The following is a 13,458-nucleotide window of genomic DNA, read 5'->3' as shown; positions in this document are numbered from 1 at the left end:
TTTTGTTTCGTTGTAAAGTTTATCCATGCAATAATCGATCCCTCATGATCGATATCGTAACAAGAACTATCTTGTATCTTATATTGTACTGTGCATGGAGTGTGAAAAATTATAATCCACAAAGTATGGTTATGATGAGCATACTTATCATTGACCATTATTGTGAGGGGTGTCTCAGTTGGAGCTGGGAGATTTAGCAATTTCTGGTTGAAATATGTAAGGGCCATACGTTGGCCGTGGTAACTGTTTGAGGCTTCATGACATACACCTGTACACACCAAACGACAAAATGTATTGCCGATTCCCATCAAGGGATCGCAAAAAAATATGAGGTCAAAATAATACCGAAGTTTTCAAAATCCCTGGAATCACCTTTCTTGGCTGGCAATCTCTACCGCGGTTGATAGCATTTCATAGCAGTTACCCGTCCAGTGAAACGTGCCATCATCGACCAGATAACTACAGTCATGAGGATGCGTGTACGTTTCTGCAGAAAGGGATGATTGAGTGTCCTATCACATGGACGGCTTTTGACCAATCTACATCGTAATGTTGTGTCACTCTCACCATCTGTCCAGGGTGGCCCGAAAAACGGATAGCATTTTTCCACATCTCTCAAACGCAAAGCACCTGCACAAGCAGTGGAAGGAGAATCTCTTTCGAAAAAAAAATGACACGAAGATGTATAAATTCGGTCCCGAGGCTTTAGCTCTAAAACGAATTTTGTTACGAGAAGTCATGAGTATTATTATTATTATTTTGTTCATATGAGGCCTCCGGCCCATACAAATTTAACAATATGCAACTCTTACAGAGAGTACAAACGGCGGCTCCAAGTTTACAATGCATGCAGTAAAGATTGATATATTTCTAATAGTTATACAAGAATTTGGTGTCATTACATTGATAAAAGAGGGTAGATCAGGCCGTACTGATGGCAAAAACTCTTGTCTTAAATCTGCGTGGAATGGACATACATTCAGAAAATGAAAATCATCATCTATCTCATTTCTATCACAAAAACTTCTGAGGCTTCTAAGGCTATGGCATTCTAAGGCTTCTAAGGCATTCTAAGGCTTCTCTACCGTATCTATTGAATAAAGAAGCGTAACGGAAACTAACAAAACAGTGTCTGAACATATCAATTAACAAAGTATTCAAATACCTTTCTGTTTAAAAAGGGATTTAACCAACTTATAATGAGCTAGTGAGACCGACTGATCAACATCGCCACTCCATGTTTGAAGTGCACAATCCCTAACCCTTTGTTTGAAAAGAGAAACAAACACTCCCACATTTTCTACACCTTGGTTAAGTAAACAACTGAATCCGAACAACTGCACAACTACTCCTGACTTTAAGCGCTGGGTTTTTGGGTGGTAAAAGTACGGTCGACCTTTTACGGGCTACCCTGTACATTGAAACGATTTTGTTTGTAGACGATGGAGAATGAAATTTGTACGAATACTGACATGTTGATATCATTCGGCATACATATATTTGAACAGATATACTATATGTCTCTTAGTATGTATGTGGGACAACACGCATTACACGCATCGGTTTGTTGGCCGGATAATTTTTATAAATATAATATCCTTTTGAGTCAAGTGAGAAGGAAATGTAATATATGTGACTTTGAATAACGGTTGATTTGAGTTTTACACTCTCACCATCGCAAGGTAACCTGACCGTCATCATCGGGTACACTTTCTTCCTTTTCTTCCCATGAATGAATAGTGTGTTGGTGAAACTTTCCAGGGACATCTTATCCAGTTTTTCAAACCTTTCATTTACTGTCAAAGGCTCACCTACCTTTCGGTAGAACTCGCCTACACGGGACAAGCGGTAAAGTTTTAATGACCGTGATCGTAACACCAATATATAGATATACCGAGACCTGTTGTCTATCATAGAAATAAAACGCCACTTCGAATGTAACCGTTTGTCTAGGTGCACTTCAATGATATCTTCCTGTCGTTCAATTTTAAACATTCCTTTCACAAGACCACTGTATCGTAATACTATAACATATGACATATATTTTTCTGCATCCGGCCAACTTCTCGATTTCTTTTTATCTTTGATATTCGCGACGATGTGGCCACTATCTAGATTGTCAGTGTCCTCAAAAGCAGTTAAAAATAGAGCACGGTCTTTCGAACATGGCGGTTTGCGGCAAATCGCTTTCAAAGTAACCATGTGTTTACCTTTTGTGCTGAACATCATCCAATGGTGCCTCATTCGTCCAGTTAAGGTATGTCCGTGTAGAACTTTATTGTGGCTATCACCATTTACTGAGAGGAGATGCCTGATAAACCATTTGGTCTCTCCCCCTTGCCTAGTCAGCTTATGACCAATTACAATAGTCATAGGATGAACACCACTGCGTTCGAGGATCATAACATACTCATTCTCTATTTCATTGAGGTGTATTTTGCATGTGCTTTTAGTGGATTGTTTTCCAATGATGTCAACAATATTCGGGGCTGGCTTCATTTGTAAGAGGAACCCCGGTTTCTTTTCTTCAAAAGAAAGAAAAGAGTATAGAAGGCAAGGGTGCTTCCTAGGAAGAAGAAGTGTAGATGTGATAACTTTCCGACCAGAATTATACACGTGAAAGACGACTTTTGCATGGTAGCTGGCTATAGTGAAGACTCGATGACATAATATCGACAGCCTAAAGCAATCCAATGCATGTCCTTCGGAAAATACAAAGTGATTTTTTTACAAAAAGGAGACACAACAGATTGATATGAAATATGTCTTTAATATCATTTTTTACATAAATGGAAGGAATCGGGGGTTTCCAGAGTTAAAACAGTGCAGGCCCAACACGTATAGCACCTCAGAAGTGTATTGTAATAATTCCATTTGTTAATTCTTGATAACCAATATTATACCTTATGTCAGTGATCACCATTAACCACTGAGTCTTTACCTTTAACTGCCTACATTCAAGAGAGAGACGATTAAGAAATATGTCGTTATGAACATAAGAATACTGGAAGATGAGCATGATGAGTTTACGAGTCATTACAACTCCACCACGCAAATATATCTCAAACAAAAAAAATTCAATCGCAAGTCCCTGGCAACTTCAATAGCACTAGTCGTAAAATCATAGTGATGACACGATTCTTTCGGACAATACCTTGCCGTAAAGTTAAAGAATTTACCATTAATTATCGAGAATTTACCGCAAAATCCTTAACAGCCTCATTCGATGCTGCCAAAATGATTGAATTATTCTAAGAGAGATGTTTGGCAGTTGAGTGGAGAGGGTTGATCGGACACTCTCATGGAGTACCCGTCACATAATCAACACTTACACAGGTGGCAGCCCCATAAAAATATCCTCACCTGATTGACCATCAGCCTACTCCCAATCTCAAGGGGAATGCGCCTCCAACATATCGAACCTCCCGTAGCATGAATAAGGCACCGCCCGTCAGGACTGGGTCTGTATATTAATGCAAGAACATTTGCCGTAACACATAGAAGCACACATTCTATCTTGGAGACAACAAGTTCTCGCCGTAAGAGCTCACGTTCAGTGAAACAGATTTGCGTCAGCTGATCCTCCTGGTTGGTAAACTCACATGGTAGCCTCTTTATTCCATTGGCATTCGGATTCCGACAATTCATCAGGTTTTTGTTATGCCAACGAGATCGGCCGGTGGTTTGTGCACCTGGGTTTGTGCTCTACCGTATGATACGACTCGACGACTGTTGGATTGTCGTGATTTAGAATATCAAATTTTCTGTCAAATGATTGGCTATATCAAACATTACAACAAATTCGTAGACAGTGCTATGAACAAGCTTGTAGATACCCGGCCTACCAAAGTAGTGCCAGCATCAGACCCAAAGCAGTGAATAAGACGTTATGTAACAACACGTAATAATGCACGTAAATGCATGTACATGAAGCACTACAATTATTATGAGTACTGGCAAGATGCAAAACCTTTAAAAAACTGCATATATTAAACGCGTCATGTAATTATCATTAATTTCAAATAGTGACAAATCGTTGATGGCAAAAGCACTGCGCATGCCCAGACCAGCTTCCTCATCCGCTGACAAGGAAGCGCGCCAAATTTGAAAACGTAAACTAACCAAGCCTTTACTAGGCGCACTTACATGGCTCTCCAAATTACTCTTGGTAATTTAAACCTTTTAAAATAAACTTGGCAAACTGCCAACATTTACTAAACTCAGCTAAATCAATGAACCTGGCAAATCGCCAAAATATTCACTATATCAAATACCAAGTATGACAATGCTAATCATACTGCTAACGGAGGTGTTCATTTTGCACCTAAAATTAAAAACCACTGGTTCACAAATCACAACCAGATTTCAAAATGTTCAATGAGCTTTCACCTTAACTGGCCTTCAAATCATTATGAAAACTCTTATTTCTCATAGAACCAAACACACCGTAGTCCACGGCTGCATGAAAAGGAGACAGCATACCCAGTGAGTTCACAGTTCTACAAAGAATCTACCAAATTTAGCATAACAACCCAAATGCACAAAGTGGTGCTCCAACATCCAGTAAATCAGACAGGAGGATGGTCTGTAACTCACTGAGGCTACTATTTCCAGACAAGATGAGTTGGAGAAGTCTCTCCTTGTCTCAAAGTCAATTTCAAGACCTTCATAGTTAAGTCAGTTCAAGTTTAGACTTTCAAAGTTAGTCAGTTTGATGACTATCCAATGTTTGTACACAATGAGGAACACTGGCGATCACTGCGATGGTCCTTCCGTCTTGATAGAATCAGTGTCTGGCGAAACTAAACAATTTTCACAATATTAGTATTTCACTTTCACCGGTGCTGCGAAGTGACTATGTAATGGGGAGAGGTTACCAGCACATCACCCAAGAAATCACCATCGGTAGTGACTTAATTCAACACTTAAGAAGCTATTTTTAAAAGTGGGGAGAGGTTACTAGCACTTCACCCACATATCACGATAGAGTAGTGCACTGACACAGACACGTATTTTGAAGACGACTTCAGATCGATTTGAAGACAACGTAACTGGCTCTTCGACCGGGAATTACCCGGGTTGATCAGCAGGTCCTTTTGGCTGATTGACGGATTTCTGTGGATCGGATTCAAGGAGAAGGACGAGTTTCTGAATAGGTGGTCTGTTGTAATGGTTTGCCGTTGTTGTCCAAGGATCGATTTCCGACAGCGAGGCGGACTGTTCTAACGACCTGATCCTCATCAACGAAGACTTTGTTGATTCTGGCCAGTTTCCACTGGTTTCTTGGCAGATCATCATCCTTCACGATAACAACATCCCCAATGACGAAATCACGCTCTTTTCGGTTCCATTTCTGTCTTGGCTGTAGATTGTTTAGGTAGTCTCTGCGCCACTTGGTCCAAAATTCGTTCGCCAGATGTTGCACTCGGCGCCAACGCTTCTTCAGAAACAAGTCTTCTCGTGGGAAGTCTCCAGGCGGTGGAATTACCACCCGTGACTTCATAGTCAGTAGCTGATTCGGACAGAGTGGCATCAAGGAGTCTGGATCCTCCAGGTCGTCTGTAGTCAGTGGCCTACCATTGATTATAGCCATGACTTCATACAGGTACGTTTGCAGCGATTCATTGTCAAGTTGTGTTCCAGATTTCAGCAGAATTGTAGACAGTATGGATCTGATGGTACGAATCTGGCGTTCCCAGACTCCCCCGTGGTGACTGGCATATGGGACATTCATCCTGAACTCGATATTGCATTCCTGTTTCAGGAGAAACTGTTGGACTTTGTCAAAATCCATCTCAGACCATGCATTCTGTAGTTCGTTTCTTGCGCCGACGAAATGTGTTCCTCTGTCACATCGTAGAAGGGAGATTGGTCCTCTAATGGCAATCAATCGACGAAGTGCGTTGATAAAGGCATCGGCGGTCATATCGGTGACTGTTTCAATATGTACAGCTCTCATTGAAAGACAAGTGAAGACTATGCCATATCTGTTGACTGTTGTTTTCCTGCCAATCGTGACGCCGACATAGAATGGTCCGAAGGCATCTGCACCAACAAAGCTGAACGGTGGACTTGACTCAAGGCGATCTTTGGGAAGGTCTGCCATCATCTGCTGTTGGAGTGGTCTGCGTAGTCGTCTACAGGTAATACACTTTCCAATAAAGCTGCCTACTGCCTTCCTGCATCCAATTATCCAGTACCCCTCTTCTCTAACTGAGCTGACTGTGAATCCGCGGCCACCATGAAGTACCTTTTCATGACAGTGTCTCAGAATCAAGGTTGTGACGTAGGATGATTTGGGCAGGACGAATGGATGCCTCAAATTTGATGGAATATCAGCTCTTCTTAAGCAACCTCCGACTCTTAACACGCCGTCTTCATCCAGGAAAGGACCCAGACGATAAATTGCAGATGTTCCTTTGATCTGTAGTTTTCTTCCTTTGGCTTGGTCATCTTTTTCTGTCTTCTCCACTTTCAGCTTTCTGAGAACTGCGATGTCTTTGCTGAAATTCTCTTGTTGGACTGCTTTGCATATTTCTAACTCTGCTTTCCTGAGGTCCTCAACTTTCAATGGGCCGACCATAACAGCTTTCCCTTGGGCTTTACGTCTCAGATTATCTCTGTATCTGATGATTATCGCAATAGACCTCCTCGGCTTCTCCCAGGTCGAATATGCCTTTAGGTTTTCTGTCTCAAAGGCCGTTTTTTCTGCTTGAACTGCTAGGCTGGTAACTGTCTTCACTTCTGGGTCATCTGGTGATAGCTCTGGTATCTCTTTACTAGCTTGGGCTGGAATCTCGGGTTCCCAAAGGAATGTTGGACCTTTTAGCCACATGGAGCCTGTGATGAACTTTTCAACTGTCATCCCCCTGGAAGCTTCATCAGCTGGGTTGTCCTGACCTCTGACATGTTTCCATTGGCTTGGCTCACTACTATCCCTGATCTGCTGAACTCTGTTGCTGACAAATACGTGAAAGCGTCTTGCTTCATTCTGTATGTAGCCCAATGTTACTTTACTATCCGTCCAAAAGGTTTCTTCGTCAATCTCAAGACTCAGTTCCCTCCGTAGTGTTGCTGCGACCTTTGCTGACAAGACTGCGGCGGTGAGCTCTAGGCGGGGTATCGTGACAGGACGTAATGGAGCTACTCTTGCTTTTCCTATAATGAGGCTGCAGTGTATCTGACCCTGGCTGTTGATCATTCTGGCATAAGAACACTGACCATAGGCGAACTGTGAGGCATCTGAAAAGTGATGAATGCTGACTGACTTAGCTTCTCCAAAATCTGCTGGCTTTATGCATCGGGGTATTCTCAGCTTTTCCAAAGAGTGCAGCTCCTCTCTCCAATTCTCCCACTTGTCTTGTAGTTCTTTTGGTAGAGGGCTGTCCCAATCCAGGTTGAGGGAGCAGAGTTCTTGTAAGATGAGTCGTCCCACAAGGAGTACTGGAGATATCAATCCTAAGGAGTCGTAAATGGTGCCGATAGTTGACAGGATCCCACGTCTCGTCACTGGCCGTGCCTTTAGCGTTATCTTGAACTGGAACTGGTCTGATGATATACTCCAATACATTCCTAAGGCTCTCTCGATGACTTGGTCTTTGTTTTGACCAACGTGTGGCACCAGCTGTAGATCACTGTCTTTGATAGCTCTGTTTTCTTCATCGATGGTAAGCAGCACCTTTTCAGAGTTTGATGCAAATTTATGGAGTCTCAACTTCCCTTCTGAACAGAGTCCTACTGTGCTTGCCACTAGATCAATAGCTTCATCTTCTGCGGGAACAGACTTTAACCCATCATCAAAGTAGAAATCCTCTCTGACAAAGTTAGCAGCTTCACTCCCGTACTTTTCTTCATAATTTGTGGCGATCTTTTTCAGGCCAAAGTTGCATACTGATGGACTTGAGGTGGCTCCAAACAGTTGTACGGACATCAAATGGTCTACTGGCTCCTTATCAGTGTCACCATCTGGCCACCACAAAAATCTCAAATAGTCTCTACAATCTGGGTTGACTTTAAATTGGTGAAACATCTGTTCAACATCACATGTTATTGCGATCTTCTCTTTCCTGAATCGACAGAGTATACCCAGTAAAGAGTTCGTCAAATCTGAGCCTGGAAGCAGGTACTGATTGAGCGAGTGTCCCATGTATTCAACTCGGCAATCAAATACAACCCGTATTTTTTCCGGCTTCTTAGGGTGAAAAACTCCGAAGTGGGGTAGGTACCAATGTTGTCCTGCTAGCGGTGGTTGGGGTGCCAATTCTGCATCTCCACGGTCGATTATCTTCTGCATAAAGTCAACGTACTTTCTCTTGTATTCTGGATCCCTGTTGAACTTGGTTTTTAGATTGTTTAGCCTTTCAAACAATATCGTCTGTTCTCTGGGAGCTCCTTTGGCTTGCCGTTCCGAAAAGGCAGGGGTGCCTCGTAATGCCCATCCGGTCTTCGGTGCATCTCTCTGGTCAATATGTGAACGAATCTTCTGTCTTCAATTGATACTTGGCTGCCGGTATCCTCAGTGTCCTTGAAATCTGCCTCCAGCGTTGTAAGAACCTCTTTGATTGTGACGTTAGAGATAACCAAATCCCTTTTTATGGTCTTCTGTTGAACTGAGGGTATATTGCTGTAAGTTAGAACTTTGTGGCTAACTCCTATTGGGTCGTCGCTGCTTGAGTGATTGTCGATGATACCAATTATTCCCCATCCAAGGTCGGTCTTCTGTGCAAAGGGATCAGTAGGCTCGACTCCAGAGATAACTTTTCGAGGGTTGAGGGCTTTGGGACAGTCATAACCTATCAATATCCCAACACTGCAGTCCTGGATAGCTGGCAGCTCCTTGGCAATGAGTCTTAGATGAGGCCACTTCTCGGCCATTTCCGGTGTCGGTATGTGCGATTTCTCGGCTGGCATTACCTCTCTAGTGGAAGACGGAGGTAGTGAGAGTCATTCTTCAGAATCCGATGTTAATCCTCTAACTAACAAATTTTTCACCTTAACAGTCTCTATCAGATGGTTTTGAGCACTCATTGTGGACAGTTTTAGCTTAGTGATGGTCCCATCAACACCAAGTTCCTGTCGAAGGCTTTCCAGGATAAACGTTGTGTCGGACTGTGTATCTAACATAGCGTAGGTCATAATCTCTGAGTGGGGATGATCTTTGTGGGACAACCAGACTGGGACGATCATCGAGCTCTTGCATCCTACCGCTGCATTGGTCCGACTCCTCCGGTTGAAGGCCGTTTCCACATCTTTTCTGTCGGTGGTCTTGGTAGATTTCTCGTCAGCTTTCTCCAGATTCCTGGTCGTCTTTGCCGGTTCAGATCTCTCCATATGCAACAGAGTCGGGTGGTTCTTGCTGCAGACTTTACACTGCAGGCGTGACTTACAGTCCTTTGATCTGTGTCCCTTATGAAGACAGCCCCAGCACAGCGCGTTTGATCGTACAAAGTCCTGTCTCTCCTTAAGGGGTTTGGATGATAACTGGGGGCATGTCTGTACTAAATGACTGTCCTCACAATAGAAGCATTTCCTTTCTTTTGTCTCTGTTGCGAAGGATCTGGTAGCTGGAGCTTTTTTACGACACGATTGTTTCTCCTTGGTGCCAAGTTGAGCAGACATCTCACTCCCAGGACGACTTTCTTTTTTCTTAACAGCCTGGACACTAGTTACAGGGTCACAAGCAAGTTCTGCCTCTTGTTCGATAAAGGTAACGAAGTAATGAAAGGGTGGATGGCAAGAAACAGTCTGTGTATAGGTGGACGCGGTTCTGAGTGATATTTTTGTTCAAAAAGGAGACACAACAAATTTATATGAAATGTGTCTCATCATTTTTTGCATAAATGGAAGTAATCGGGGATGTCAAGAGCGAAAAGAGTGACGCAGCTTCATTCTTGATAACCAATATAATTATACCTTATGGCAGTGATCACCGAATAATTGCCGAGTGTTTACCTTCAGCTGCCTAGAGTGATAGAGAGAAGATAGAGAAATCTGTCGTTATGAACAGAAGAATTCGGGAAGATATGCGTGATGTCTTCACGACTTATACCGACTCCTGCGTGTAGATATACCTCAAACATGAGATTCGATCGCGAGTCCATTGGTTCATTTTAACACTAGTTGTAAAATCATGAAACGGTTCTTTCGGATAATACGTTGCCGTGAAGTTAAAGAATTTACCATTATTTGCCGAAAATTGACCGAAAAGTCCTAAATGATTGAATTATTCTAAGAGAGGGTTTGGCAATTGAGTGGAGAGCGCTGATCGGACACTCTCATAATCAACTCTAACACAGGTGGGAGCTCCATATTTTAAAAAACTGCTGTGACATTTAAGAAAATGACAAAACTGCCTCACCTTATTGACCATCAACCTACATGTACTTCCGATCTCGAGGGGAATGCGTCTCCCACATATCGAACCTTCGGTAGCCTGAAGAAGGCACCGTCTGTCAGGACTGGGTCTGTATATTATTGCAAAAACATTTGCCGTAACACAGAGAAGCACACAATCTATCTTGGAGACAACTGCGACGGATTTGCGGCGATATAAGTTCTCGCCGTAAGAACTCACGTTCAGTGAAACATAGATTTGTGTCACCTGATCCTCCCGTTTGGTAAACTCACATGGTAGCCTCTTTAGTCCATTGGCATTTGGATTACGACAATTCATAATTATTTTTTTGGACCGGCAAGCGGTTTGTGCACCCGGGTTTGTGCTCTACCGTATGATATGACTTGACGACAGTTAGATGGTCGTAATTTAACAATAGCAATCTTTCTGTCGAATTATTGGCTAAATCAAACATTTAATCCAATTCTTAGACAGTGCTATGAACAAGCATATTTATACCTTCTTGAAGATATCCGGCCTACCAAAGTAGCGCCAGCATCAGACTCAAATCAGGGAATAAGACGTTATGTTATGTTGCAACACGCAATATACACGTACATGTACATGAAGTACTACAATTATGAGTACTGGCAATATGAAGAACCTTAAAACAACAACATATACTAAACACGTCATGTACTCATCGTTAATTTCAAATATCAGCTCATACATGACCTTTTAACTTTTTTCTCTTTCTGTTTACAACCAGCGCCGGAGTTGCTAGAAACTGACGCGGCAAACTCTATCGCCTGGAAACAGTCGAATCGCCACTACACGAGGCTGGATCACTGCATCTACGCTTCACCTCAATGTATCCAGCTCTGCATCATGATGACACAGAAGACTTTGAGATCCGGCGCAACGTCCCTCGGCGGTCTCATAGAATTGCCATCGATGTCTCGATTTCCGAAAATCTTAAAAAGAACCTGCATTGCCTACTACAGTCGCACGGTAAATATCGAGGATTTTCGAAAACAGCCGATGTTTATACGACAGTTAGCAAAATTATACTGGATACAATGCAGTAAAGTTGGTCAATGTTGTCATTGCTTTTAAAACCATCAAGTTCTTAATCTAGTATAATGAACCTTTCAATATATTCTCTGTGCATCTGTAGAACACTAATTTTCCTTTTTATAGTGCAAAACGTGGCCAGTATCAACTGTTTTTGTTTCCTTGTAAAGTTTATCTATGCAATAATCGATCCCTCTTGATTGATATCGTAACAAGAACTATCTTGTATCTTATATTGTACTGTGCATGGTGTGTGAAAAATTATAATCCACAAAGTATGGTTATGATGAGCATACTTATCATTGACCATTATTGTGAGGGGTGTCTCAGTTGGAGCTGGGAGATTTAGCAATTTCTGATTGAAATATGTAAGGGCCATACGTTGGCCGTGCTAACTGCTTGATGCTTCATGACATACATGTACACATGTACACACCAAACGACAAAATGTATCGCCGATTCCAATCAGGGGATCTCAAAAAAATATGAAGTTAAAAAAATACCAAGTTTTCAAAATCCCTGGATTCACCTTTCTAGGCTGGCAATCTCTGCCGCGGTTGATGGCATTTCCCCGTCCAGCAAACGTGCCATCATCGACCAGATAACTACAGTCATGAGGATGCGTGCACGTTTCTGCAGAAAGGGATAACTGAGTGTCCTATCACATGGACGGCTTTTGACCAATCTACACCGTAATGTTGTGTCGCTCTCACCATCTGTCCAGGGTGGCCCAAAAAACGGATAGCATTTTTCCACATCTCTCAAACGCAAAGCACCTGCACAAGCAGTGGATGGAGAATCTCTCTCGAAAAAAAATGACACGAAGATATATCGATTCGGTCCAGAGGCTTTAGTTCTAAAACGAATTTTGTTACGAGAAATAATGAGAATTATTATTATTATTTTATTCATGTAAGGCCTCCGGCCCATAGAAATTTAACAATATGCAACTCTTACAGTGAGTACAAACGCCGATCTCAAGGGGAAGGCGCCCTCCACATATCGAACCTCCCGTAGCCTGAAGAAGGCACCGCCCGTCAGGACTGGGTCTGCAGCATCTGGGGCACAGTGACTCCTTTGCCCCACTCCCCAAGTTTCAATCAGGTTACCGTCAGAACTTCTCGACAGAGACTGCATTGGTAAAGGTCTAGAGTGATATCTTAATGAAAATGGACAAACAAGAAGTGTGCCTGTTCGTCCTCCTAGACTTAAGTGCGGCATTTGACACTGTCAATGTGACAAATCTTCTAAGCATAATGAAAGAGGATTTCGGTATCTCTGTAACAGTTCTAAAGTGGTTGGAGTCCTACCTTGTAGGAAGAGGCCAACAAATTGTCCTGGGCGACTGCCATTCAAAGCGCTTCAATTTGTACTGTGGTGTCCCACTAGGAAGCTTATTGGGCCCAGTCCTTTTTCTGTTTTACCTGTCCCGTCTGTACCATCTGTTGGCTCTACATGCCCCTGGGTTTCATGGTTACTCTGACGATAACCAGCTGTACATGTCATTCAGACCAGTCACAGTCGAAAATGTGCAGGGGGCTGTGGAGACAGTGGTTCGGTGCATACGCGATGCGCGCGCATGGTTTATTGACAACCATCTCTGCATAAATGACACTATTAGACAGAATGCATGTTGATTGGCTCCAGGCAGCAGCTTGAGAAGGTGAGCATTGACGGAGTCAGGGTGGGGAACTCGACAGTCAGCACCAGTACGTCAGTCAGAAATCTGGGTGTCTTTTTTGACGAACACATGTCGATGGAAACTCATGTCAGTAAAGTCTACTCTAGAGCTTTCTTTGGCCTTTACAAGATTCGTCAGATTCGCGGGTTTCCGACTGTCGGCACCACCAAAACCCTGGTGGATGCGTTTGTTACATCTCAACTGGACTTCTGCAATGCTCTCCTCTACGGCATCACGGAACAGTGGCAGGTTGCAGCGTGTTCTAAATGCTGCCGCCAGGTTTACATGCTTGATTACCAAGTTTGACCGTATCAGTCCGGTTCTGATGCGGCTCCATTGGCTGCCTGTCAAGGCATGGGTTGAGTTTAAG

General features: G+C 42.9%; 2 protein-coding genes across 2 annotated transcripts; both read right to left on the bottom strand.

The window, feature by feature from the left end:
• Positions 1 to 5,128: 5,128 nt before the first annotated feature.
• On the bottom strand, positions 5,129 to 8,146 carry LOC135498669 (uncharacterized). The gene has a single exon (XM_064789052.1). It carries the CDS (start codon positions 8,144 to 8,146, stop codon positions 5,129 to 5,131), a length of 3,018 nt encoding a protein of 1,005 aa, XP_064645122.1.
• Positions 8,147 to 8,943: 797 nt separating this feature from the next.
• On the bottom strand, positions 8,944 to 9,618 carry LOC135498668 (uncharacterized). Its single transcript, XM_064789051.1, has one exon. It carries the CDS (start codon positions 9,616 to 9,618, stop codon positions 8,944 to 8,946), a length of 675 nt encoding a protein of 224 aa, XP_064645121.1.
• Positions 9,619 to 13,458: the final 3,840 nt, after the last annotated feature.

The sequence above is a fragment of the Lineus longissimus genome, chromosome 14 (assembly GCF_910592395.1).
Source record: "Lineus longissimus chromosome 14, tnLinLong1.2, whole genome shotgun sequence".
NCBI classification, from domain to species: domain Eukaryota; kingdom Metazoa; phylum Nemertea; class Pilidiophora; order Heteronemertea; family Lineidae; genus Lineus; species Lineus longissimus.
This window is presented reverse-complemented; position numbering and strand designations above follow the sequence as displayed.

Coding starts and splice junctions, on each gene's coding strand:
- LOC135498669 (XM_064789052.1), bottom strand. CDS start 8,146: ATGGGACACTCGCTCAATCAGTACCTGCTTCCAGGCTCAGATTTGACG.
- LOC135498668 (XM_064789051.1), bottom strand. CDS start 9,618: ATGTCTGCTCAACTTGGCACCAAGGAGAAACAATCGTGTCGTAAAAAA.